The following is a 27,561-nucleotide window of genomic DNA, read 5'->3' on the forward strand; positions in this document are numbered from 1 at the left end:
CCTGTGCCTCCTCATGTGCTGATCTGCACCAGCCCCTCATCCTCTCACTTCTATCCAGGCCACAACATCCCACCAACAGGCTGGGACCACTGACCCACCTCCCAAATGTCCAAATAAATGGATATTTTTTTGTAGCCTGGCTGTCTGACCCATAAGAAGTGTCCTATTAAAAAAAAAAAAATAAAAAGGTGAGTGTGTATTTCCACTGCTGAAACAGCAGACCCACAGCCTGGTAAACTGTATTTCTGCAGAAACACAGCAGCTGTTTGGGTTAGGAGGGCAGGGTTGGAAATGTTGATGAGGACCTAGGGAAGGGTCTCCTCCAAGAGGGGACACAGGTGAGCCGCTCCAGCAGAGCCACCTGCAGGAGCAGGGCTGTGATGGGGAAGCTCTGTGTGCAAGGTGGTCATGCTTGGTTTCCTCTGCAATGCTGTTATGCTGAATAAACATTAGATTGGTTTTGGAGGGCTGCCCAGATGATCATTAACCTTCTCCTGGCCCATGACAAGAAGCCAGCCTGCAGCACTGAGCTAAAATTAGGCTTGTAGGGCACTGGGGCTTGCCAGATATAGCAAAATCTGGGCAGAACCCCCTTCAGAAAGTGGATAGCCAGAGGGTCCAGCCTTAAACTGGGCTTCTCAGCCCCAGAGGACCATTGAAATCACAGGATAACCTGGATTGGAAGAGACACCTGAAAGTCTCCAACCAGAAAAGCAGGACCAGCTTCTAAGGTCCTGCTTCTCAGTGACTATTGAGTGAGTCAGTGAGAGGTTAGCAGAGGTGTTTGCTCACAGCACAGACATAACAATTCCTGTGTGCAGGACACGTGCTGGTGGAATGGAAGGGTGAATTCTGTTCTGCCCACCCAGAGATCACAGATCATGAAGTCCTTCTTGAGCTGTGTGTTTCCTTGTCCATCTCTCAGCACTCAGCATTACAGCCTGCCTGGAAACTGAGATGTTGCACAGAGTCCCCTTTACAGGGCAAGGGCAGGACAGAGGGGGAAGTGTTCTGCAAATGCAACCATAAAAATATCAGAATGAAAAAGGCATTTCCACCTCTAAAAATAATTTTTGACAACTCACCATTTCACACATCCATCACCAGATTTCCCCCTGTGTAAAAGTGGGTTTCCCATCTGGGAGGCAAAGGGTTATGCAGGCTTCCTGCAAAAATAAATTAATGAATGAAAGCAGTAAAGCCCTTTTCCAAACAGCAGCAAGGATCTGAGTGAGGATGACAATGCAGGGGAGACAAGGCTCAGCTCAGATTGTCTCTGCTGAGGAGCACCAGCGGCTCCATTTCCAGTGTGGGGCTGGCTCCCTCCATGGCATGGGGCTGGAAAAGCATCCTTTGATCTTCAGCACTATTTACAGGGAAAAGGGGACTCTTGCTTCCACACCAGACCTCTGCTTTTCCCCAGCCTACCATCAGCATAACCATCCCATAATGAAGCTGTGATTCAGACTGATTATTTCTAAGGAAAAACCCCATCAAGAAAGTCCTAGAGAGGCTTTCTCCCATGGAAACACATCTTCCTTACTGCTAGAGTGGTGCCTCATCAGAGCTCTTACTTCTCTACATTCCCTAAAATGTTTTTCCTCTTCACCTTCCCCTAACTCTGTCTCTCTCATCACATTTCTCAGCTCCTTGAGGGCTCAGCTGCTCTGTCAGGGGCTGGAGCTGATGTTCCACTGCAGCTCGTGCTGATGTTTTGGAAGGCTGGTTTAATGCACAGGTACCCCAGCTGGGCTTAAGAGGTTGCTCACCAAGAAGATCATTTATGCATTTACTTAAACTCAGCAGAGGCTTCTGCTCAGCAGCCCACAGCAGCATGAGATAGGGTTGTCATCTCAACAGACCCTGGAAACCAAGCAGCATGAGATGGATGTAAATGATTTCAGACTGCAGCTGAGTAACAGCAGAATAGTCTTATTTTCTGAAATCCCAACAGTTTGTCTCGAAAATGTTGTCATTTTAAACCAGAATTTATCTTGCCATAGAAAAAAGGGTTCTTAAAAATGTTTGTGCAAAGAAAGTCTGTTCTGGCCATTGCCAGGCTGCAGCTCTGGCCTCATCCTGGCTTTTGGAGGGAGGCACAGTGCCTTTGAACTAAGGCTCCCCTCAGACATGAAGTTCGCTGCTAAATTAAATGGGATTGACTATCAGCTTCCAGTAAAAATCATAACTTTTTCAATCAAGGTTAAAATAGGAATAAGCCAAGGAGAGATTGGCCCCAACACCATACAGAGTGTTGACATACTGATAATATTAATGTCCCTGTATAGAGACCAAGCATTAATTTCTCTTTGTTTCTCCCAGTGTCTCCCACAAAAGTTATCTCTTTGCCATCCCTCCCACCTGGGTAGTTGTCATACATTCTGTGACCTCCCAGAGTCCCAGTAAAAGCTATCCTGGATGCAATGCTGGGCTCTTCTCTCTCAGCCTCCCCTTCACCTCTGGGATTCATTCCTTCTTAATCTCTCCTCAAACCTCAGTGGAAAATATATCTCTTTCCCCTTGCCTGTTTTTCTTAAATAATAAATAATAGCAGGAGAGAGAGTGGAATTGACTGGAGAGCTCTATTATCTGACACTGTGAGGCTTTTGGGAATAAGGTTGGCATGCACAAAATGCTGCCTAAGCCCTGTCATTGAAGGGACCAGGATGTCTGGATATAAAATAAACTTGAATTTTACAGGCCTGAGCATTTTTGTGATCCAGGGAGGTTTTGATTCTGACCAACATCACAGGAGTTATGGAGCAAAGACCAGGAGTATGAATGAGGGAAAATCTGCCTGGAAGCCTCCTTTCCCCAACTGACATATACAGGATGGACATTAGCTATTTACAAGTGATTTCATCACTATTAAAGGCTTCATCTGCCGTCTTGGAGCTCTCCAGATTATCTTACACACAATGAAGAACCAAGGTTCACTTTAAAATCTGGTTTCTCTTAGCCAAATTCTCCCTCCCCTTCTGTTTGGGTGACCAAACACTCATGTTTGTAATGTAGCGTTCCCATTTTCCCCTGGCTCTCTTTGTAATGTGGATAATTTTTTGATAAAAGAGCCCAAGTGGCTGTGAAAGGGGATCTCAGAGAAGCTGGAGATGGAGCAGCTAGAGGAAAGGAAGTTGTGGAGATGCAGAAATGCCAAGGAGAGGAGCCCTGCTGTGTGTATTCACACGCACACGCATGCGTAATCTTGTGTTCCCTCAGTAAATGTAATCCACAGTTTGAAATAACTCATTCAGTAGAATAACAAAATTAGGAGCCGAGTGCCAGCTCTCTTCCCAGCCCCCACAGCTGCTTTGTTTGCTTCCTTGCAGCTGCTGCTCCGGTTTGATTTTCCAAGATGCCATTAGTTGGGAAATGGAAGCAAAAACTTCCCATTCAGCTTGCGCTGGTTTTTGAAGCTCCAGCTTTTCCTTTTCCTTTTCACCTCCCTTGCTATGGGTTTTCAACCAGGATAAGGATGCTGCTGCTCATCAGGGCAGGCTGCAGCCTCAAAATTCCAGCAATCCCTCTTTGCTGCTGGGTGGCTGACAGAGAGCAGGGCTGGAGAAGCAGAGATGGGTAGGAGGGGAGATATCACAGTCAAGATTGAGGATTAGCAGGGAGAAGCAGAGATACTGGATATCAGAGGCAATGTGCAGGAGGAGCAAGGAGTGAGGGAGTGGTCATTGCCCCTTTGCTGGCCTCTGTTGGGCACAAAAACCCAGCATCACCTCAAACCATTCTGCCTCCTGAGAGCAGAAGGAAAGGGAATTGCAGCAGTGTCTGCAGGGCCCAGGAAACTGCAGGAATGGTGCAGGAATTTCCTGGGTGGCCGCCACGGCCTCGTCATGGATGTGGCTGTTGTCATTGTCACCATGGTGCCACACTTTAAGACTTTCTGACTGAGATTAAACCCATAATTCCAAAACATTTCTATTGTTATTCCACACTCTCTTCATTCCTACCTTTTGCTTCGTTCTCCAGCAGCAAAAGAAACCCACAAATTGCCACTTTCCTGCTTGCTTTTCATGTGAGAGTTTTGCTGGTTTATTCCCAGGTTTTCTCAGCTCTGTGGGGGTTCAGAGGACTGGGAAAAGCAATGTGCAATTGAGTTAGCAGGAGAATAAACTCAGGACAACTGGGCAAAGATGAATCAGGCAGGCAGGAGGGTTAAACCACTGGATCCTTGCAGGATGCTTGGTGCTGGTGTTGCTTGGGCACACACCCACCATGGCTGGGATGGAGGCTCTCAGGAGCCAGCAAGATGAACAATTATGCCTTTTGTGCAAAGCAACAAGACCCACTTCTCCACTCACCAGTCATGTCCCGAGAATCTAATAAAAAGGGAGATTAGCCCCTCTTTCCTCTCTCACATCTCCTTAATGCTGTCATTTTATTCACACTTTGTAAAGCAAATAAACCAGCAAATTGCTTGCTTTAATGAGCTGAAATTAAACTCGGGCTGCTGATAAAATGCCGTTTCTCCTTTCTGTTGTTGGGAAGGACCTGGCTGATAGGCAATGTATGGGAAATAAGAGAAAACATACAGTGGGAGCCTTACTGAATGCGTTTGAGTCATTTAGTGCTGCTCTTTTTCATGTCCAACACCTCCAATTAGATGAGGGAAGCTCAAGGGTGCTGTTGGGGAAGGTTATAGAGGATCAGCCTGGCAAGATCTGTGGGGAGTTTGTATCCGCTCCTTCCTCATGAATGGTCCCACTCCACAAATTTCCTCTGTGAGGATGAGGCTGATTTGGCTCTGCAGAGCCTTCCCAAACACAGGTTTGCCCAGACAGGGTGGTTGGGCCACAGTGGGAGACAGAGGGGACAGAATAAATGTTTGCTGAAGAGAATATGCCATGTTCATCCCTTCCTGCTGCCTGTGCTTGGCTTGGCAAGGCTTCCCTTGCCACAAGTCCTTGGAGGAGAGCAGGGAGATGCTGGAACAGGGAAATGCCACCCCAAAGGGACAATATAAGCCATTGCTCATGGCTCTGCAGGCCAGGAATACCCTCATCCCACACCCTTAGGGGCAATGCACATCCCCACAGGGTGCAGGAGGAGCTGGACACCCCTGTGGCAGAGGAGCGCTGGCACACCTAGAGAGAAAGTCTCCACAACACAATGTGTGTGCTGGGATTTTCACCCCAACAAGAGGAGCTCAGGGCACTTTGCTTCAGTCTCCCCCCACCCCATGAAGTGCTATCATTATCTCACAGCACCAGAGAGGAGGCTGGAGTGCAGAGAGGTTAATTGAGTTGTCGAACACCAGAGGGATGCAGCAGCAGACGTGTTTCAGTCTGGCACTGCAGCCTGTGTCTCTGTGGGGGTGGCAGGAGGGGGCACTCACCTGCAATCTGCCAGGGAGCACAGTCCCACCTCCCTTGCTGGCTCTGAGGACTCAGTTATGCTAAAATGGATTTGCAGGTATTGCCAGGGCATCTCAGGGCAGTGACAGCACACGGAGGAAAAGATGGCAGAGAGCTGATGTGAGAGAAGGTCTTGTCATTCATGTAATGGAAACACAGTAATGTAATGGGACCACTCACTGGTCACAGTCCAACCAAATAAACTGTTTCACTGCTTATTATTACTGGCCTGTTTACCAAGGTATAAACTGAATGGTGGACAGGGGTCTCTGCAGTGAAATATGCTCTCCTTTCCTGCTGGTATTGTGCTGGAAAAGAACCTGGTTTCTTAGGGACAAGGGTCAGAGTATACATCTGCCTCTAAACAATCAGCCCCACACAATTTTCAGGTGTGTAGCACCAAGAACAGTCCAGCCTGGGCACTGTAAAATGGTCTGGAAAACTGTTTCTGGATTTATACTATTTTTCAGATTTAATGAAAGAAAATTTGGATGTAAGATGTGGTCCTATCTCCTTCACAACTTCCCAAGAAACCTGCAGTTCTTACCAGCCATGTTTCCAACAGTTTCCATGTTTCCAATGGAAACTGTTCCAAGTTCTTCTTATAGCACTGAATGTTTGCTGGTTTTCCACACCTCTGCATCATTTCACCTGGGAGGGAGAGCCTTGGAGAAAGGCAACAAGCCCCCAACAAGCAGGGACAAGGATGCTGGGTGGTTCACAGTCACAGCAGTGGGTTTTACAGAGGTTCCCAGAAACAGGACAAGTGTTTGATGCTGGGCTGTATCCCAGATGCCACATGGCAGTGCATGCAGGGAGACACAGTGTCCTCAACCAGCGCCCCTTGTGTGGGCACTGCTGCTGCACACACCAGCACATGAGACAGTCAGGATTCCCCTCAGCAAAACTCTGCAGCATCAAATCTACATCAGAGCCAGTTGTCTAGACTTCATCTGCTCTCAGCAGAGAGGAACAGACACTTCTGGGGCATCACTCCTCTCCTCCTCAGGTAGACACCTAAATAGGTCAGACAAACGGTGCGCTGGATGTGTGTTGGTCTCTCAGCTGACAAAAAGTGATGCTGGACAAGGGCTCAGAGGGTGACCTCAATGGTCAGTGACCACCTCTCCTTGTGCTGCCAAACAGTGCCAGTGGCAACCAAATAAACCAAAGACTCCTTGAAAGGTGGTTGCCAGGATGAGAAGGCGAGTGCCTAAGTAAGAGGGGAGCTGGATGGATCTCCAACACCTTTGACTGCTGACTGTCTTTCCTTTGTGCTGAGCTTGTGCTTGTGTTTTGTTTTGAGCAGGTGAGCCGGGGGACCCAGCGGGGACAGCCAAACACACGGAGGCACAGGGAGATGGGGACCAGCGCCACGATGTGCAGCAGAAAGAAAACGAGGAGAAGTACTATAAAAAATGAGAGGAAGGCTTGTCTCTAAGCCTGAACAACTCCTCTGCACAGGCGCTTAACTTCATGACTCCCTCCTTGAGATGCCAGAGGCTTGGTGATGTGGGACCAGCCTCAGCCACCCAGACCTTGGTAGCAGCCCCTGGCTGCTGGCTGCCGAGCACCGTGGGCACCGAGCTCCGCTTTCTCCACGGACGCTTCCCTCCCGTCTCTGAGCCATGAGGAGAAGGGAGAGGCAAGCAAAGCTGCCCAAGGAGCACTAGCCCTCACCTTCCCAGCCCCTGTCCTGTTCCCCGCTTCCAGCAGACCAGGAGCCCCTCTCCGTGCTGCCCTTCCAGATGGCAGGTCGCCGGTGGGCCGCGACGTCAGCCCTCTGCATGTGCGTGGCGGCCGTGTCCCTCCTGCACGCCGGCGGGGTGCGGGCGGACTGCTGGCTCATCGAGGGGGACAAGGGCTTCGTCTGGTTGGCCATCTGCAGCCAAAACCAGCCCCCCTACGAGTCCATCCCCCAGCAGATCAACAGCACCATCGTGGACTTGCGGCTGAACGACAACAAGATCAAGAGCGTGCAGTACGCCTCGCTCAGCCGCTTCGGCAACCTGACATACCTCAACCTGACGAAGAACGAGATCTCCTACATCGAGGACGGTGCCTTTTCAGGACAGTTCAACCTCCAGGTGCTGCAGCTGGGTTACAACCGACTGAGGAACCTCACCGAGGGCATCCTCCGGGGCCTGGGGAAGCTGGAGTACCTCTATCTCCAGGCCAACCTCATCGAGACCGTCACCCCCAATGCCTTCTGGGAGTGCCCCAACATAGTGAACATTGACCTGTCCATGAACAGGATCCAGAGACTGGACAGCAACACTTTTCGGGGCCTAAACAAGCTCTCTGTCTGTGAACTCTACAGTAACCCCTTCTACTGCTCCTGCGAGCTCCTGGGCTTCCTGCAATGGCTGGAGGCTTTCACCAACATGACACGCACCTACGACCGGATGCAGTGCGACTCCCCGCCCGACTACATGGGCTACTACTTGTTAGGTCAAGGCCGGACTGGCTACCGCAATGCTCTGAGCATGCTCTCTTCCCTTTGCACTGGTGGCTCCTACACTGTGATCCCTCGTTTTATCCCCCCCAGGTACCAGGTGACCACGGTGCCCTCCGAAAGCCCCTGCTCCGAGGAGGAGTGCTCCTCCGGCGACGGCACGACGCCGCAGTTCTCCTTGTTCACGCCCATCGGTGAGACCGAGGTGCGCCCCAACATCCAGGTGAAGCACCTCAACCACAACTCGGCCGTCCTCACCGTGCAGATCCCCTACCCCTTCAGCAAGATGTACATCCTCTCCCAGTTCGAAAACGGCTTCTCCTCCATGATCACCAAGCTCAGGAAGAAGGAGGAGAACATCACCGTGAGCAACCTAGTAGCACAAAGAGATTACACCTACTGCGTAGTCTCTGTTCACCAGTACTCCAAGTACAACCACACCTGTGTCACCATCACTCCCACCAGACCCAACCGCAAGGAGCCGGTGCCCACCCCTTCCACTGCCACCCATTACATCATGACAATCCTGGGCTGTCTCTTTGGCATGGTGATTGTCCTGGGCGTGGTGTATTACTGCCTTCGCAAGAGGCGCCAGCAGGAGGAGAAGCACAAAAAGGCTGCCGGCAGCATGAAGAAGACCATCATCGAGCTGAAGTATGGGCCAGAAATGGAGACCACCAGCATCACCCAGCTGTCCCAGGGGCAGATACTGGGTGGGGAGACAGTGACCCGCATCCCCTACCTACCTTCTGCTGGCGAGGTCGAGCAGTACAAGCTGATTGAGAGCAGTGAGACCCCCAAGGCCACCAAGGGCAACTACATGGAGGTGAGGACGGGTGAGCAGCCTGAGAGGAGAGACTGTGAGCTGTCCCTGCCGCCAGACACGCAGGGCTCTGTGGCTGAGATCTCCACCATCGCCAAGGAGGTGGACAAGGTGAACCAGATCATCAACAATTGCATCGATGCCTTGAAATCCGAGTCCACCTCCTTCCAAGGGGTGAAGTCGGGGGCGGTCTCCACGGTGGAGCCTCAGCTGGTGCTCTTGTCAGAGCAGATCCCCAGCAAGCACGGATTCCTCTCCCCCGTCTACAAGGAAAGCTACAACCACCCTCTCCAGCGACACCACAGCATGGAGGCGGCCCCCAAACGCTCCAGCACCTCTTCCAGCGGCTCCATACGGAGCCCCAGGTCCTACCGTTCCGAGGGATCGGGCCACAAATCCGAAGCCAAATACATCGAGAAGACTTCCCCCACCACCGACACCATCCTCACTGTGACGCCGGCCGCGGCCATCCTGCGGGCAGAGGCGGAGAAGATCCGCCAGTACAGCGAGCACCGGCACTCGTACCCCAGCTCGCACCCGGGGGAGCAGCACGACAGCATGGGCGGGCGCAAGCCCTCCATCCTGGAGCCCCTGACCCGCCCTCGCCCCAGAGACCTGGCCTACTCCCAGCTCTCGCCTCAGTACCACAACCTGAGCTACACCTCCAGCCCAGAGTACACCTGCAAACCCTCGCACAGCATCTGGGAGCGCTTCAAACTCAACCGCAAGCGGCACAAAGACGAGGAGGAGTACATGGCAGCCGGCCACGCCCTACGCAAAAAGGTCCAGTTTGCCAAAGACGAGGATCTCCACGACATCTTAGACTACTGGAAGGGCGTCTCTGCCCAGCAAAAGTCCTGAGTCCTCACACAACTCGTGACTTAACACACTAACTGGACCAAAAAGAAATCCGCAGCAGCTATTTTTATTCAGACTGTCTTTGAAACAAAATAAAAATTAAAAAAAAAAAAAAAAGAGAGAGAGTCAATAAAAAAAATTAAAAGAGAGAACAAATAATGAAAAAATCTATAAATATTCTATATAATATATACAGTGAGATATTAAAATGTCCTCACGTTGGTGAGACATGCACCAAATTTGAACACAAACTTTGCAAACAAACAAACTGTGGAGTTGGGAAAAAAAAACAAAAAAAAAGTTTTGTTTCATTTTGATTTTTTAAAAAAATGTAAGAAAAAAGAAAAAATTGAATATAAAATGAAAATGAAAGAGCGGGCAGAGAGCTGAGGTCTGGCGTTTTCCAATATTGCATTGCATGAGTCCCTATTCCGTGATTTTGTGGATTCTTTGTGAACAGTTTGTGTTCTTCCTTCCTTCCCTTCCAAAATCAGCAGCGACAAAAACAGCAACAAAAACCAAAAAAGAGACCAGAAGGAGCTCCATCTTTTGGGCTGTTTTTGCAAACGGAGTCTTCCAGTTTAGACTTTCACCCGGTTGAAGGCCCGTTCACATTTTCACTCACTAAGAAGTTTTACCACACATTGCATTGTAAACCGAAGTCGTTAATTGTACAGAGAAAATTTCTATATTTGCAATGTTTGCTGTATAATGAGAGAGAGAGAGGAGAAAAAAAACAATACTACATCTACTAAAAAAAAAATATATATATATATCTCTATATTCACCTGTTTGTACCAGGTTTTAATCATGGATTTTAGAGAAAGAGATGGAGTTTTATTTGAAGGACTTTTTTGTTTGTTGGTTGGTTGGTTGATGGGATATCTTTTGGAGGGGGGAGTGTTTGGATTTCTAAGTGTTTTGTTTTGATTTCTTCCACCAATTGTCTGTGTCCAAGTGCTCATCACTTCCAAGTGCATTGACGAAAAAAAGGCTCATACCCAGGAAAATAGAATCCCTCACCTTATTCCAGGTGGGAGGAACTGGGGAGGGGATGAGGAGTGAAGGGCTCTTGGCTGAGCAGGTGCCACCATGCAGTGGGATTTCTCCTGAAAATCAGAAGTTATTGGTTTCTGCTCCTAAACAGATGTGTCTGGGCAGTGGTGGCCCTTGGGACCAGCCACTGAGGGGTGGGTTATCCCCCCACTTTCAGGGTGGGGAGCCAGTGATGGGTTAGAGCACAAAGCCTCTTGCTGCTCTGGGGAAAGAGAAAATGGAGGGGTGATTTTGCTTTTGACGTAAAGACACTCAGCATTTACAACCTGTCCCACACTGAGACACCCTGGGTAGGCCCTGACCAGCCCCTGGCACTCTGAGACTGGAGGGGAGGAGATGGCTCTGTGTCCATGGGTCCACCCAGGCATCCACGTGCCCCTCAACCATTGGTGCCCAACACTGTTCCAAGACTCCACAGCTTTTTGCCCCATCTCTAAAACACTCACATGAGGTGAGAAGGGAGGTGGTGAGGCCATGAAGCCACTTCCAGGCCAAAGGACACTGGTTTGTCCTGACCAGCTCTAGCTGAATCACACCCACCCATGACCAACAAAAAGTGAGGGTCTGAGAGCTGCCCTGCTCCCAGGTGGGTGTGTGGGAGCCCAGCACAGTGAGGTGAGGTGCTAAGCTCCCCAAATGCAGCCCTCTGAGGCCCTGCTGCTTGCCAGGGTTTTGTTCCCTTGCATCCTGCTCACAAGTCGCTTTGGATGGACATCCTGAGTCCTGATGGATGAGCACTAGGGCCCAGGAGCAAACCATATCCCATCCTGTTATTTCAATATTTCAAAGCGATTTTGACAGGTATTCTTGCAAAAGGTTATGTTTGTTCAGAAAGGAGCTGAGCCAGGAAGACACAGAGCAGGCTGGGAAGTGCACGAGTTCATTCCCCGTGGTTATTTGTGTAGACAACAAACTATTAGCAGGATTTCATAATAAAAGGCAGGTAATTTCTGCAGGAATGCATTCGCTCTTCCTCCAGCTCCTCCAGGTGCCCCAGATCCTGCCCACAGCACAAAGCTTCCCAGGGCTGTGTCCTACTCACCAGGCAGTGAACAGGACCGGAGGGGATTTGGGGGTCACCCCTCTCTTGTTTAGTGCCTCATGGCAGATCCTTCCCCAGATCTCAGCTCCAGCACCTGGACCAAACAAACCTTTCAGCTGGAACAGCCTTTCCTTGCAGACCCTGAGTGCCTCCTCATAGGACCACAGAATGGTTTAGGTTGGAAGGGACCTTAAAAAAAAAAAAACAAAAGACCTTGGAAAAGACCTTAAAATCATCTAGGATTATAAAATAAAAAGTCATCATCATTTAGTTCCAACTCCCCAGCCATAGGTGGGGATGCCACCCACTAAATCATGTTGCTCCAGGTCCCAACCAGGAGAAATAAGAGTTGGTCAGCAAGGGTGGATGATGGAAAAAGTAGTGGAGCCTCCTGACACTGTTTCATGGTTTACAGGATTCCTTATCAAGAGGCTGGGGTGCTCCAAAGTGATGGCAGCTCATGAGTTCATTTGGGCTCAGATGCTCCAGTCATTGATAGACACCCAAAGAACCCTCTCAGCTGATCTCTGCATTGAGGCCATTCCCACACCAGTTTGGAAAAGGCACCAGGACCATCCCCACGGGACAGGGAGCAATGTCCCAGCCAGTGCAGGGTGAGGCATCACTGTGGAGGCAGCAGCCAGCTCAGCTCTTTAGCTGGGGCCAATAATTTTGCTTCTCTGCCTCTGTTTCCTCCTCTGGAAATGCTTCCTTGTGGCACTGAGGGCACAGGCTGGCTGGGGAGGCTCAATTAATTAATTGGCTGTCTGTGAAGCCCATTTAGCTCCTAGAATAAAAGCTGCTATCGAAATGCAAAGCTGTTAGTGGTGTAAAACAGCAGGGGCAGATGAAATCAAAGCCTGATTCTGTTTTCACACCAGGATTTCACTGGTGATAAACCAACAGAGACCGACAGGAATGTGATACAGCAGTGCTGGCCTTTCTAAATTAAACACTTCCCACATGCAAACGGTCTGCAGCTGGAAAGAAGGAGAATTAGAAAAAGTCCAGGCCTCTCTATCTCTAAGGCATCTCTAAGGCATCACCAGTACCCCATTGGTGGTGGGGCCTCACCACAGGTCTCAGATGGCTCCTGGGTTGTTAACCACCTTCCAGCCCCTTGTCCTCCCTACAAAGCAAGGTGCAGTCCTGGCAGCCATGCTCCACATCCCTCGGCAGGCCATAAAATGAGCTGTGAAAAAAGCCAGACAAGAGAAAGGAAGGGGTTCCACTCTCCCCAGGACCACCAGCCCATGGATGAGCCCCAGAGCTGGCTCTGCACAGGGCCTGGAGAGCTCTGCCCACAGCTGCCTTACAGACCCACCTGGGGACAGAGCAGGGATTTCATCACCTGTGACCTGCTGGCTGTTTTTGTTCTTTGTTCTGTCTCCTGTTCAACCACCAAAGCTCTCAAGCTGCTTCTGCAAAGAGAGGTGATCCCTTGTGCAGCCAGGCTGCTCCTGCTGCCCCAGACTCGTCCAAAGGAAGAGGGCTCCCACCAAGATGAAAGGAGAGGGCACAGGAAAGGCATGTTGGACTGAAGAGGAGGGGAGGCTAGGGGAACAAAAATTCACAGTTCCCTGCAGTACAGCCATGGCCCTGGGCCATGTGGAAATGCATTCTGCTGATGCCCTTTCTGTGTCCACGCAACTGCTGTTGTCTCAACAACCTGAATTCAAGGGCAAACCCAAGGCAGCACTAAAGATCCTTCCTCTGATCCCTCCCCCAGCACCCCAGCAAGGACAGCTCTGGTTGGAGAGTAAATCCAAACCCGCATTACCCATGGCTCAGCCCTCACTCTGGCCCAAAGGACCCTGCCATGTGTTACAAAGCCTGGGTGGCATCTAGAGCCTGGATATTATTTAAAAACCTGTAAATTAGCACAGAAACATCCCTTTATAGAGACACGCACCATTTAAGGCCAGGATTCCTGAGGGCACCTGCCAGCCCTGGTGTGCACATGGGGTGTGTCCATCTGCTCCAAAGCATGGCCTGTGGGACAGGCCAGGTTCACAGACACAACGTGGAGCAGCACAGGGGGGCAGTGGGGGCAGGCAGTGCTGCCCAGCTCCCTCCCTGATGCAGCAAAGCACTTGAGAGGGGAGCTGGGGGCTGCCCCAGAGCTGGTGGGTGTTGGAAGTGTGAAATGCCCCCTCCCTGCCCAGCATTTGAGCCTCCTGAAGGATGCAGCTAAGTAAGCCAGGTGTAGATCCCATGGGAGGGGTCTGTGCAAAGGGGCCCTAAGAAGGGAAGGTGCTCCGTGTGCCACCGTGACCAGACAACAGCCAGAATTCATTGACTCTGCTCAAATCAAGCCTGCAGCGACCTGCAGTGCTTCCTGGGGCTGCCAGGGAGCCATCCCTCTCCCAGCCCCGCTGGTGCTTATGGATCTGCCCATGCATCAACACCTGGGTGATGCCCAGGCTGCATCAGCTGCACAGCCAGAGGCAGAGCAGAGCTCAGCCACCTCCTGCATGTCCCTCACTCCCAGCAAGCTCTGCTCATTTTTGAGGTCAGTCCTTCCCTCAATCAGGGCTGGGTTTGGTGAACCGAGAGCCCCAAACTCCTCCTGGTGGCTCTGCAGAGATCGGGAGCTGCACTCAGCCCCGGGCAGACACCACTGCAGCCGAGTGTGCAGCAATAAATCACCTTGCTGGCAGGAGAGGGGTCAGCAGGGGTGGAGGACGCTGTGCTGCAGGTGGCCTTGTGCTGTGACCGTGTTCACAGGGGTCTCAGGTTGAGGGAAGATAGAAGGATTTGACTCCATGTTTCAGAAGGCTTGATTTATTATTTTATTATATATATAACATTAAAATTATACTAAAAGAATAGAAGAAAGCATTTCCTCAGAAGGCTAGCTAAGGATAGAATAATAAGGAATGATAACAAAGTCTCTGTCTTGGACTCTCTGTCCGAGCCAGCTGACTGTGATTGGCCATTAATTAGAAACATCCAAAATGGGCCAATCACAGATGCACCTGTTGCATTCCACAGCAGCAGATAACCATTGTTTACGTTTTGTTCCTGAGGCCTCTCAGCTTCTCAGGAGGAAAAATCCTAAGGAAAGGATTTTTCATAAAATATGTCTGTGACATTGTGCCTTGGGAGAGGAGGGGCCCAGGGATGCAGCGGAGGGATGGGATGGGATGGGATGGGATGGGATGGGATGGATGTGGAGAGGCTGGACCACACCCAGGAGAGCGGATCAATGGGGTGATTGTAGCCAGCACACACTGCGTTGGGATATTTTTAGCACAGCCAGCAGAGCAGGAATTTGGGAGCCCAAGTCAGAATTTATTTGCATCTGCGAGTTCTCATCAGGGAGAGGACCAACACCAGCACCCAGCAGAGCCCTGCTGTGTTTTGGAACCTGCTCACCTTGGCTTTGGCTCCTCTGGGTGCACAGCGTGTCCCTCTCCTCTGCAGAGCCCTTTGGGGACAGTGACACCCCCAAAGCTTGGAGCTGTGAGTATGTGGATGTAGACAGGCACAGGATGGGCACAGAGCAGAGAGGGAAGGGCATGGACTTGAGGGGATAAAGGGTTTATTTGGGAAAATCACTGATCCTACCTTGAATGCACAGGTCTCGTAGCATGGCTGCAGCACTGCCATGGCCAGGCAGGTGTGGGCTTCAGAGGTGCCCCAGCCTCTCCTCCAGCTCCTCTCTCCCAATTTCCTCACCACAGGTTTTCCACCATGGGCCCTGGGGCAGTTTTTCTCTGAGATTAGATTGTTCTCCAGAGAGAGGAATATGGCACATTTCACTTCCTTCACCTCCAACCCCTGAGCCAGCAGTGCCCAAGGCACTGAAGATGGTGAAGGTGCTGGTGGGCACAGCCAGTGCTGCTGCAGAAACCAACCCAGCTCCTTGGCTTGGAGCAGTGACTTTGGCTTCACATGAATTTGCTTAGGCTCCAATTTTTCACATCTCCTCTGAGTCACAGCTCCTGTTTTACCCCTCTCAGCCAGCTCACCAGCACCACCAGAAGGTGGTGATGGTGATTTCCCACTTTTCCCCCAACCCTGCCCAGAACTTAAGGGAGGAAAATAATTTGATCCAGAGTGAAGGCAGTTTTCTGGACTTAGTTTCTTCTGTTTGAGGGATAAGAAGACACACAAGTACCAGGGATGTGGATTTTCCTCATGTGGGGAGTAGCCAAGCAGGATGTCAGTTTTCACTTTAGTTTTGCTGCCCTTTCCTTTGGTTCACATTGGATTTGAACATGGCTGTATCCATCCCTCTGCAACCTCCCTGTCCCTGCAGAGCAACCAGAGGAGCCTGCCAAGTCTCTGAGTTTGTGTGTGTGCCTTTTCAATAATTCAGTGGGGATGTTAATCACAGGCTTGTGCTGTTGTTCCTGTACGAGCTCGATCACTTCTCACATCCCACCAACATCTGTTTTTTCACACTCAGCTCAGCTGTCTGGCAATAGCCATTTGCTGCTCACCTTTACTTGCCTTGCCATTAAAGAGCTCATTAATGCACTCCATCCTTGCTTTCCTTGGGACAAAAAGATTTCCATTTCTGTCTTTTGTCAGCTTTCACATGGCTTACATCCTGTCCTCCCTTCACCATGCAGTGCCCTTTTCTAATGAGCTCTCCTCTCCTGCTCTGTCTCATCCATTAAGATCTGTGAGTGTTGTCCCCTGCATTGTCTTGCTCATCTCCTGGGCTCTGCTCTGGCTCTATCATATTCCTCAGTGTTTTCAGCTGTGAAAGGAAGCAATCAGCCCCACACACAGCATCCACATTTCCTCCCACCTCATTTGCTTTCCTAGCAGCCCTCCAGTCTGGCTCATCCCGGCCTTGACAGGCTCCTCCATCCTTGCAGGAGCCCCTGGCTTCACCTGGCCTGCAGAAATCTGATGGAATGCCTCAGTCTGCGTGTGGTGCCTGCTGCTTGTCTCTGCTGGGGGCCTCTTGAAGCTGTTCCTCTCTCTCAGCATTGCTTTTATGCAGCACTGAGCTCTCCTTGGGCATCTCCTGCCTTGCAATCAACAGCTCCCAGCCCGTCCAGATGCAGGAGGCCTCTCTGGGCACTGCAAAAGCTCCTCTGTGGTCTCACAAGTAAACACTGGCACTCTTCATGTGATGCAGCTAAATTAATTAATCTTGTTCCACCACATTTGGAGCCTAGACACAAAGGTTTCCATTCCCTGAAGCTGGAACTTAAAGCCTGCTTGTCCCACAAGTTCCCTCCTGCCCACCTGGGATTTGTGTTGCAGTGAGATTGGAGAGTGGCAGCAGAGCAGCTCTTGGGAGTAGCTCCAAGGGGCTGGCAGAGCCAAAAAACCCCTGGAAAAGTGGCTATGGGCACAAACCATCTGCCACCATCCAGCTGAAACATCCCTTGTATCCAGCTCAGCTCAGGCTGACAAAGAGCTGTGTGCACAAACCTGTGATGGTGGTCACAGGGGTTCTTGGATGAGGGAAGAGACGAGGACATGACTCCATGTTTCAGAAGGCTTGATTTATTATTTTATGATATATATTACATTAAAACTGTACTAAAAGAATAGAAGAAAAGGTTTCATCAGAAGGCTTGCTAAGAATAGAAAGAATGATAACAAAAGCTTCATTCTCGGACAGAGCGTCCAAGCCAGCTGTGATTGGCCATTAATTAGACACACCTCTATGAGACCAATCACAGATGCACCTGTTGCATTCCACAGCAGCAGATAACCATTGTTTACATTTTGTCCCTGAGGCCTCCCAGCTTCTCAGGAGGAAAAATCCTAAGGAAAGGATTTTTCATAAAAGTTGTCTGCGACACAAACCCAGTTGGGTTTTTCCCCCAGCCATCTCAGGTGCTGCAATTTATCACCTTTCCATACAAACCTTATCTCAGTTATATCCTCAGATCATTCTGGCTGTAACAACACTCCCACCCACCACAGGGCGTGCACACACACACATCTCTGCCCAGGAAATCCCAGGTAGAAGCACAGCAGTCCCAAGAATAACAAACCCTTCGTGAGCTGACAGGCCCTGAGTTGCTCCACAGCTGCCTCCAGCCCTGCAGGGTGGCCACAGCTCCCAAAAGAGCCCTGCACACACCAGGTGAAGGGCTGTGGGTGTGGGATGGCAGGAGGCTGGGGAGGGAGGTGCCTGGTATGGCCTCTCCAAACCTGGCGTTTCCCTGGCAGAGCTCGCAGACAGGGAGGACAGGATGATCTCCCCCCATCTCACACTTGGCTCCTGAAGCCCAGACATATCCCAGCACAGCAGTGGGGAGTGGAGAAGCAGAGATGGAGATGCTGTAGCAGAGCTGGGAGCTCCAAAAACCACCTGAGATGGTGAAACACTTTTGGATAGAGTTGTGAGGCTCTTCTGGCTGAGGTGACTGAGAAGTCCCTGGCCCAGGGTGGCTTTGGAGAGCAGCACAACCCAGGAGAGCCCAGCTGTGGCTGTGAAGGGTTGGTCCATCCATCTCTGAAGCTGCCAGGAGATGGATTCCCCCAGTGGTGTGAAGGCTGAGCCAGTCCCATCTGTCTGCAAAGCCACAGGTGGAGATCCAGGTCTGAGCAGAGAGATCTGCTGGAAGCACAGCACAGAGCCCTCACAAAGAAGAAGAATAAACCAAAACATCACAAGATGCCAGCAAGTGGGAGGAGGCAGGTTATCCAGGCAGCTAATTTAGCTGGAAGGAAATGGGAAGGATGCAAGATGTTCTGTTTTTAAGAAAGAAAAGCAGTGTGCAAGAGCAAGGAACCAGAGGTTGCAGTGGCCAACAGAAAGTGATGTGGATGCATTCAAGTTTAAGAAGCCAAAGCAGAGCTGGGGCAGACTCTGGACCCAGAACAAAGGCTGTTTCTACCCCAGCTTGAGAGACAAAGGTTAAGATGAGACTTGCAGGGACCTGGAAGCCACTGAGGTGGGTGAATTGTAAGTGGCACCGTGTTTAATCTGAGCAGAATGCATGAAACCAGATAATGTAATTGAAAGGGTTATTTAAAATGAGTGTTCAGAGGGGAAAATAAAACATTGCAGAAAAAAAAAATAATACTTAGCACTTGTAATGTGCTTGGCATCTTCAAAAACTGGTCAGCCATTAACTCATTGCTCCTCTGCTCGGTCCAAAGGCTAATAAAAAGGGACGGTTCATTTAGTTATTTCACAGCTGAGCTTCTCAATAAGGCATGAGGAAGTGATTGCTGCTCTCCAGCATGTTGGTAAATAAACAGTTGGAAGTAGGAAAATACAAAATCCTCTCAGCGCTTGGTCACAGCTTCATGCTCAGCTCCTTCCTTCCTTCCTTCCTTCCTTCCTTCCTTCCTTCCTTCCTTCCTTCCTTCCTTCCTTCCTTCCTTCCCTCCCCTCACTTGACTAGATGCCAGCATCCCTCTCACTGGACCTCACGTATCATTTATGGGCAGCTTTTCCGTGGCACAAGGAACATTTACATGTGCCAGCATTAATTCTGAACGCCACTTCAAAGCCATCTCTGCCTAACGAACCCCGCGCGCTGCGCGCAGCAAATTCCACCCCAAAAATAATTAGCGGCACACGCCACCAAAGCGTTACGAGGGGAACGCTGCACACCACCTGCTGAAGCAAAATGAATGCCTGATTTATTTATTTTTTGCCACTTTTTAGCAATATTCAGGCGCTGACTCAAAGCTGTGCTCTGTTCTTTGTAGGGCCCCGGGAAGCGTAACGTTCCCACTCTGCTTTCCAGTCTGAGAAGAGATTGATTTGGGAGGGTTCTGTAGAACCATAAAAAGGTTTGGGTTGCAAGGAACATCAAATATAATCTAGTTCCAACTCCCTCACCATGGACATGGGCAGGGCTTATGTTTTTCTTACATCACAACTGGACAGAGCTGTGCAAGACCCTGCTGATTTCTGCACGCCAGAGGTGCCAGCGGGGAGTTAGGGTGCAGGCAGCTTTGTGACCCTTTCTCTGAAGCTGCACAAGTCCCAGACCTTTGGGATGCTGTCACCAGCTGACCAGTCGCAGGCTGGTGGCTGGGAGCAGGACAGGACTCACCAAGTCTCACCCTGCTCTGACATTCCCACAGAGCCTTTAACTCCTGAGTGGGATCTCACTGAGAAAAAAGGAAATTGGAAATGGCATCAGGAGTTGAAGGTTTTGGTGCCCCTACCAGCCATGGCGCTCCCACTCTGTGCTGGCCACAGGCAGCCCAGCTGTGAACAGCTCAGGGGACTGAGCTGGCTGCACTGAAATGATTTCTTTAATCTCTGCCAGAGCTGCCCAGCCCAGCTCACAGCAGAAGGAACAGCATGTTTAGCTCAAAGCCTGATGTGGTGGCATTGCTGTGGAAGACCCAGTCACAAACCACCATGGTGAGAGATGGAGACCAAACCTGGAGGTGGCTGTGGGCACAGGGGGACCCACTGTGTCAGGATGGTGCTGGGATCCTGTATTCTCCTGGTTCTGTCCTTCTGGAGTGGAAGGAAGGTGCTTTGCAGGGCACTGCTCTCAGCCTCTGTGTCTCTCCAGCATCAAGCCATGGAATTCAAATTGTCAGTCTCTGCCTTGTTAGGATGCAAGGGGTTAAACTGTTCTTCCTATGCAAATTAAGCTTAATTAATCCTTTTCATCAGTTGCAAATATACCTTCTGAACCCTATTAAAAATATGAATATGCAAATTCAGACCTTTTTTAATACTCATTTTCAAGGACTTGGAGTCAGGCTTGATTATTCGATTCCCGTTAACAGCCTGTAAAACCTGGTGCAAAATTTAATTTCCATTTTAAGTTACAAAAAAAAAAATATGAATCTGTTGGTAATTAAGCTAATTACAGTGTTACACTAAAGAGGAGACAAACAAGGAGGACAAGATCATTCATTACATTTAACACTGGTTACAGGACCTGGGGACTGTCCTGAGCTAACTGTGAAGCCAGGAAATGGCAGTGATATAAACTGGGTGTGTGTGAGGAGGCTTTTGGGGGGCCTGGTGCTTTCCTTACCTTGGGAACAAACCTGCTTCAGTCCCATGAGCCATTCTCCTCCTCCTGATAAGGACCAAAGCAAGGAAGAGGAGGTGCAGCCAGGCTGGAGGTGTCCTGTCAGTGTTGTGGGCTCTCTGCCATGCCTGAGGTTGGAGTTTCAGAGTAACCCACAGAACCACCTTATCTGCCTGAGCTGAGCATCCTGTGCAGGTGAGATTTCCATCTTCCCTGAGCACTTTCTCTGTGTGTGGAGTGCAGAGGGGAGGTTTGCTCACAACTCCCTTTGCACTGGCAGAGCCATCAGGGAAGAGACATGACAAGACTCTGCAGAGACATCTACAAGCTGCTGCTCCACAGCCATACTGGGGAGCAAACGATGACCAGGATGTGACTTCCTACTGTTCATGCCCATGGCTGCACATGTTGGGAGATGCCACCCAAACCAGCTCAGACCACAGCACCCAAGCCTCCCTTGTGGTCACCCACCAGAGCTGGGCAGTCAGTGCTGGTGGCTCTCAACTTTCCCATCAACCATCCCACACCTCCAGGCTTTGCCTGCATGTAATTAAAAAAAAAAAAACAGCAATGCTATAGACTGTTAATTATGCTTTACCACCACAGTCATCTCTTAAAATCAGTCCTTAGAATACCCAGCATCTATTCTCCAGGAAAACCCAAAAGGAGCTGAGGAAAGGCACAGGCACATGGAGGAGTCAGGAGAACCCAAAAGGAGCTGAGGAAAGGCACAGGAACAGTGAGGATCCAGGAGAGCCACACTGCAGAGAAGGATAAAGGAGGGACAGTGTGATTTGCCATCACCCCATTGTGAACAAGGCTGTGCATGGTCAGTGGGGAGTGGGAGGCGCCTCCAAAATGAAGGACCCAAGTGACATCCATGGTCTGCGTTTCTTTTAGCACTCCTGGGCAGTGGTTATGGGGCAGCCTGGCAGATGAAGCAGTCACTGCCAGCAAAGTGAAGCATCTGCCATCATACAGCACAAATGTCACTCAGCAGATGCTCCTTAAGAGGAGAGGTTCATCTGCCAACCTTCAGAGCCTTTCATCTGCCTGGAGAACATTTCCCACCACACTGATACCAGAAGTTTCTGATCACATCAATGGAGTGAGAGAACAGAGCTGATAAGGGAAATGCTCTCACCCTCCAGCCAAGCCCTTTGACCTGCCTGGTGCATTTTGTCAACTGCATCATATTTTGGAGGGAGTTAGGGATGCAGAATTACCTTCTCAGTCCCTGCAGACAATCAACTTGCTCCCTGAACCATGAGATATGATTGCCCTTATTACTTTGGTTTGCATAGCAGTGAGCCTTGTTAATGGTCATAAAATTATCCAGTCCTTATTTAAATCCTACAGCCGTCTGTGTTTCCATGACCTCCTGATGGTCTCTGGCGTTGCTCCAGGCTGAAGAAGCATTAGAAGGACCAGGAAGGAAAAAGAGACAGTGGGATGATTAAAGAAAAAAAAAAAAAACAGAACAACAACAAGCAACAGTCAACAAAGAGAATTCAAAGTGAAACATGGAATATTAAAGAGAGCTCAATCAATCAGCTGGAGAGTTCAAAAAAACATAGCCTGTCATGAAGAGAAGGAAGCAGCATCAGGTAAAATTAGCAACCCTAATAAACTCATCAGCGCTGGAGCCTGGGCCAGGAAAGAGCACAGGGAAGATGAAGGGGTTGGTAGAGGCTTGAGCCCATGTTGGGGATGTAGAAGAAAACTGACACAGCCCAAGGCAATGGGCTTTGGTGGAGGAGTGTGGTTTGGGTGGAGACCAAAGACACGGGCTGCTTCCGAGACCTCCAGCAGCAAGAAGTTGCCTTTGTGCTCCTTAAATTACACGGCAGCATTTTCTTTAAAGTGTATTTTTCTTCTGTTTTGTTCCTTGTCCTTGCTGAGGGAAAACACGCACAGAAGGAAGGCTGGAGACACAGACACTGTGGGTGGAAGGAACAGGAGGGGCTCCTGGCATGGCCTATCCAGGGCTGGGCTTTGGCCAGTCATCTTTCTGGAGCAAAAATCCCCTCTTTCTTTTGGATAAAAGATGGTCCACTTGTCCTTTCAAATAACATCTGCAAACCCCCAGAGTAGCAAAAGATTTTACAATAATAATCCCCCAAAAGAGAAACAAGAACTGGAAAACCCCCAAGCAGCCAAGAAATGTTTTAATGTAACCAAGCTCCAACACAGATTTCCATCAATTCTGCAGCAAACCTGAGTCATGAAATTAAAAGTAGCATCAGCATATTTCCTATTAGCTATGGTTCCTTTTTCAGAACAGATCATACATTCCTACCCTATTTTTCTAGACACTTGTGTCAATGCGATATCATCAGATGCCGTTCAGTCTTTCCTCTTAGCCTGAAAAAAGCTTTCCTGTTGGGAAGGATGGGATTTTAATATTTAAAAAAGACTTTGTGAAAAAGCTTTGCTGATTTTTTATTTATTTATTTATTTATTTAATATCCCTCCCCTGATCAGAGTGGGTGCATTTTGTAGCTTTTAAATATCATGCAAGTTTTAGCGACGCTGCGATTAAATCTGAATCTGCTGTCACAGCAGGCAGCAGGAATGTGATTCACACCAGCACATAGAGCCTGTTCCGTCCTCCCCAGCTCCTGTCCTTAGCTTCAGACACCTGGCATCAGGCACCACCACTGTTTTCCCAATGTCCCTGAACAGCTAAAAGCTCCAACAGAACCAATCCTGCCCTGGCTGTGCCCTCTCACACCCCGAGCAGCAGGGTCTGGCATCAGCTCGGTGATGTCTGAGGAAGGCTCTGCCTTGTCAGCCCCTGGGGTTTATTTTGGCACGTCTGCCCATCAGCCCAGCTCACACCACTCTCAGCTGCCTCTGAGCCCACTGCTGGGCTGGGAAATGAAAAGGGCAGGTGCTGCTCGGCGTTTGTTTGGAGTGAGCAGAGGGGAGGAGTGGAGAACCAGCAGCATGGCCGGCACTGCAGCTGTTCAGAAATGGAGGTGGCTTCTCCTTCCATCCATGCCCTGTTTCTTCCATCCATCCATCCATCCATCCATCCATCCATCCATCCATCCATCCATCCATCCATCCATCCATTCATCCATCCCCTGCTCTGCTCCTGCCCTTCACTCTCTAGCCACCCACTCCGTCATGGCTCCAATTCTCTTTCCTCTTCTCCTTCCCTTACTCCTGTAGTGTTACATGGAGAAGATCCAAACTAACATCCACAAACTCCAAACTTCTCATGGCTCATCCCAAAAGGGTTTCCCTGGTTCCTTCTCAGGCATTGCACACTTCCAGGACAACGTGAGTAATACATGACAACACCAAGAGCCAGGAGACACAAAGCAGGTGCAAAAACCTCCAGATTCAGAAATGTGCCCTTAGGAGAGGCACAAATCTGGCAACGCCTGCCTTAGCCCAGAGCTCTGCTGCTTTACCTGACAGCTCTGTGCCTGTTTGGTGTTTGCATATGCACACAGATGCACAGGGCTGATTGGCAGCAGAGCAGGGACTCACGAGCAGTGTGAGTGAAGGGAAGCTTCAGGCAACACTGCAAACAAGACTGTGTTCTGACACACACACACACACAAAAAATCCTGCAGCCATGCACCAATAAATCATATTTCACAGCCTACAGCACATAAACCCAGCTAGTGTGCACGGAAACCCAGCGAGCACACACGCGCTCGTGAGCGCTCCCGCCTCTCCCCTCCAACCAACTGAAAATTTACTATCCAGCTCCCAAGATTTTCTAAAAGGATTTTCCACAAACAGGGATGGAGTTTTGCGAGTGATGAGCCAAGCCCAGATGGGATTTGTGCCCTCACCACCTGGGGTGGTGGCAACTGGGATCTCTTTGCACTGCCCTGGGGGCTGCACCCACTGAGGAGGGATGCAGGGGATGGTGAACACGGTGGCAGCGCCTTTGATGGGCTGCTGAGCCCATGTAGCTCATAGAGGAAGGAGCAATCACAGTGAAATTCAGTGTCAGTTATTCCTTGCAGCTCCCTCGTGGCTCAGACAAGCAGGATAATGACAGAGATGGGAGCTGCCGTGGTATCAGGCACAGCCATAGGTTTGTGGCTTCATCCTGAACTCAGTGTTGGAACTAGAAACTGGGGAGTCTGAGCTCCTCTTCTCCATGGCCCACAGCTGGCCCAAGTGGATTTGCAATGGTCACACCTCCACATGAAAAACTCCCACGCTTCCATGTGTGAACCTTAAAGATATCAAGCTTCCCAAAATTACCAGTGAACTCACTGTGCAGCAGCATAATGCCATGAGCAGGGCAGGGATGCTGCTGCCCAAAGCAGGACAGTCCAGCAGCTCCCAAGCCATGGACAGCTGCTGCACCACACCACCACAACCCAGCCAAGCACCCATCCTCACCACACACCTCTCCCATATTAAACTTAGTTGAACAAATCAGTCTTGCTGGGAGAACAGGGAGCAGAGCAGTAACTCATGTCTCCTCCCCACCGGAGGTGTCTCGCAAGCCTGCTGTGTGTTCTCTCCCAACTTATTATCCTCTCACTCTCGGGAGGCAACTTTCCAGCGGGCTGAACGTGTTTTCCCTTGTCGCTCTCCAGCATCGCTTCTCGCCTCACCTGTGTTTTGCTAAGATAGAGGGTTTATTGTAAACTTATTAATTACTTCATTTCTCCTGCAAGGAGCCAGGAGAAAAATTTTCCGCGGCAGCCAGGATCCGCTATTGTGTTGGCGGCGGAGCTGAATGCGGCTGACGTCAGGATTCATTTTCCCCATGACTGGGGAAGGCGACTCTCCGTGCCACGCCGTGCATATGAATCAGGCAGCCTTCCCCTGGCACAGCATGCCCAGCAATTCATCTTCCACCGGGACTTCTTCAAGCAGAAGAGAAAATGACAAACTTTTGCTATTGCGCTTCCCTGCAGAGAGGTGAGTTGAGGAGATGGGGGCTGCAGCCTCGCCAGGTCTCATGTTTGTCCCTCCACCTCTGGTCAACAGAAGTTGGGTCAAGAGCAGATGTTTTCCATGACTGGAGACACATCAACAGGTGTCCAAGTGACTCCAGCAAGCCTGGCCAACCTGCAGTCACTGCAAGTATCTCAGCTAACTTTCCAGCCTGCTCACTGCTGCCTTTTCTCCAAGCCTAGGGAGTGTGTCCTGCTGAAATCAGGGGGAAATCAATATACATAGAGGTTTATAGCAAACTGATTTGGTTTAAGGCAGCCGGGGTTGGGACTAAATGATCTCTAACATCCCTTCCAATCCAAACCATTGATGATTCTATAAATCTGTGAATGAGACTTGCCCTGAAAAACAGAGATAATGATGTCCTCCCTTTGTGAAGCACATCAGACCATTGATGTGCTCTTCCTCTACCTGTGAGAGAGCAGAGCTAGGAACAGAGTGCATCCCAAATAAGAATCATACACCCAGTTTGGGCAGTGACAATTTATTGTTATGACAGAAGAGCTACATCCATTATAATACAAAATGTCAGATTCTGGAGATGCTCCACCCTCCATGCAGGGCAGGAGGAAGGAGATCTCTCAAAACAGATACCCACAGGGTGGTGGCAGGCAGAAGGCTAAAGCCACCAGCACTGAACACAGTGGAGCCCAAACTGCTCCTTTCCACTATTCCACAGTCCTGAGATAACCAAGATAACATAAAGTCTCAGTAAGGAACCAAAAGCATGGCAGTGACTGAGCCACAGAGGTGTCAACACAGGTATAGGGGCTTCAAATGGCCATTTATGCTTGTGCTTGTCTGCTGAGTGATGGCAGACTCAGGTCACTGATATCTTAAAAATTTCAAACTTGCTGAGTGATGAGATGTTTGCAAGAGCAAGAGACTCTCCCTGGGTCTCTGTCCTCAGGGACCAAACCCTTGGCTGCCATCAGAAGAGGACAACCATGCAGCAGGAAGCACCAGCCTGATGCAGGTTTGTCTCTTTGCTAGGGCTCAGATTTAGAGAATCCTTTTGGGAAAAGCTGTGAATGGTGATGCTGAGGCTCCTCAAACCAGCAGTTCCCACCATATTCCCAGACAGATCCTGAGAATATGGGTAGTGATGAACACATGGCCCAGTTTAAAGGCAGGGATTGCATCCTGGCACAGGATAGCCCTGGGACAGAGCTAGACTTGCCCTCCCACAGGAAGAAAATTATGCTTTTCAGAGGAACTGGTGGGATTTGTCACTCAGCATGAAAGAAGGGAGAAGAAGGAGTTCCTTGCAAAACAGAAGCAACCCAACAACACAAATTGAGGGTGGTGAACAGGAGAATTTTTCCTTGCTACCTTGAGTGTGCTGCCCAGGAGGCCAAAGCCTGGCTGCCAGCTGGCAGTGGGGCACTAAGCAATGGTCTGGCGGCTGAAGAGGTCGAGGGTGAGGGCGCTGAGGAAGGCTGGGATGCTGTCCTGGCGCAGCAGGTGCAGCTCGATGAGCTCCCGGATGGTGCGCGAGAACTCCGTCTCCAGAAGCTGCATCTTCCCACCAGAGGAGCTGGAGGCCTAGAGGGAAAGAAAAACAAGCCCATTAATACCAGAGGGTTTTAATGCTGCATTTTTCCACCAGAGGAGCTGGAGGCCTAAAGGGAAACAAGAACAAGGCCATTAATATCAGAGGGTTTGAATTCATCTCCCTGACACAAGAGCCGTGCCACCCTGAAGCCTCCTTTGGCACGGATCTGCTGCCACCAAGGACATGCCATCTGTTTGGCACATGGTATTCCTGACTCCTGCATCCCAATGTCCCCATGCAGGACCCCTGTGAGCCTTCCCTGGTGACAAATGTGGCACTGGGGAGATGTTTGACCGCCCTGGAAAGAGCCCAGAACAGAGGTGGCCACATCAGGGTCACTGTCACCAACACCACCCAGAATGGCAGGAGCTCTGCACAGGGTTTTTCTCTCCATTTATCCCTGAAGTCATGCCACATCTGTAGGAGGGAACAGACCTGTTCCTGATTAGTATAACTCCTTCCCAAGGAGTACTGATCCACGCTGCATCCCTAAAGTGTTTAAATCAGCCTGGCAGCACACAGCCAAAGCCAC

The 27,561-nt window shown here is 50.1% G+C and overlaps 2 protein-coding genes across 4 annotated transcripts in view; one reads left to right on the forward strand and one right to left on the reverse strand.

The window, feature by feature from the left end:
- The window catches only part of ELFN1 (extracellular leucine rich repeat and fibronectin type III domain containing 1), a 102,904-nt gene extending 92,624 nt beyond the window's left edge, over positions 1–10,280 (forward strand). For both annotated transcript variants that reach the window (XM_054270667.1, XM_054270666.1), the window contains exon 4: positions 6,676–10,280. In XM_054270667.1, coding sequence (XP_054126642.1) covers positions 7,115–9,505 — 2,391 coding nt within the window. In that variant the 5' untranslated portion in view covers positions 6,676–7,114 and the 3' untranslated portion in view covers positions 9,506–10,280. The remainder of the gene's footprint in view (positions 1–6,675) is intronic.
- Positions 10,281–25,956: 15,676 nt separating this feature from the next.
- The window catches only part of MAD1L1 (mitotic arrest deficient 1 like 1), a 347,760-nt gene continuing 346,155 nt past the window's right edge, over positions 25,957–27,561 (reverse strand). For both annotated transcript variants that reach the window (XM_054270764.1, XM_054270763.1), the window contains one exon: positions 25,957–27,019. In XM_054270764.1, coding sequence (XP_054126739.1) covers positions 26,861–27,019 — 159 coding nt within the window. In that variant the 3' untranslated portion in view covers positions 25,957–26,860. The remainder of the gene's footprint in view (positions 27,020–27,561) is intronic.

The sequence above is a fragment of the Melozone crissalis genome, unplaced genomic scaffold, assembly GCF_028551555.1.
Source record: "Melozone crissalis strain CALT ecotype California unplaced genomic scaffold, PUWL_Pcris_2 ptg000012l_1, whole genome shotgun sequence".
Classification (NCBI taxonomy): Eukaryota; Metazoa; Chordata; class Aves; order Passeriformes; family Passerellidae; genus Melozone; species Melozone crissalis.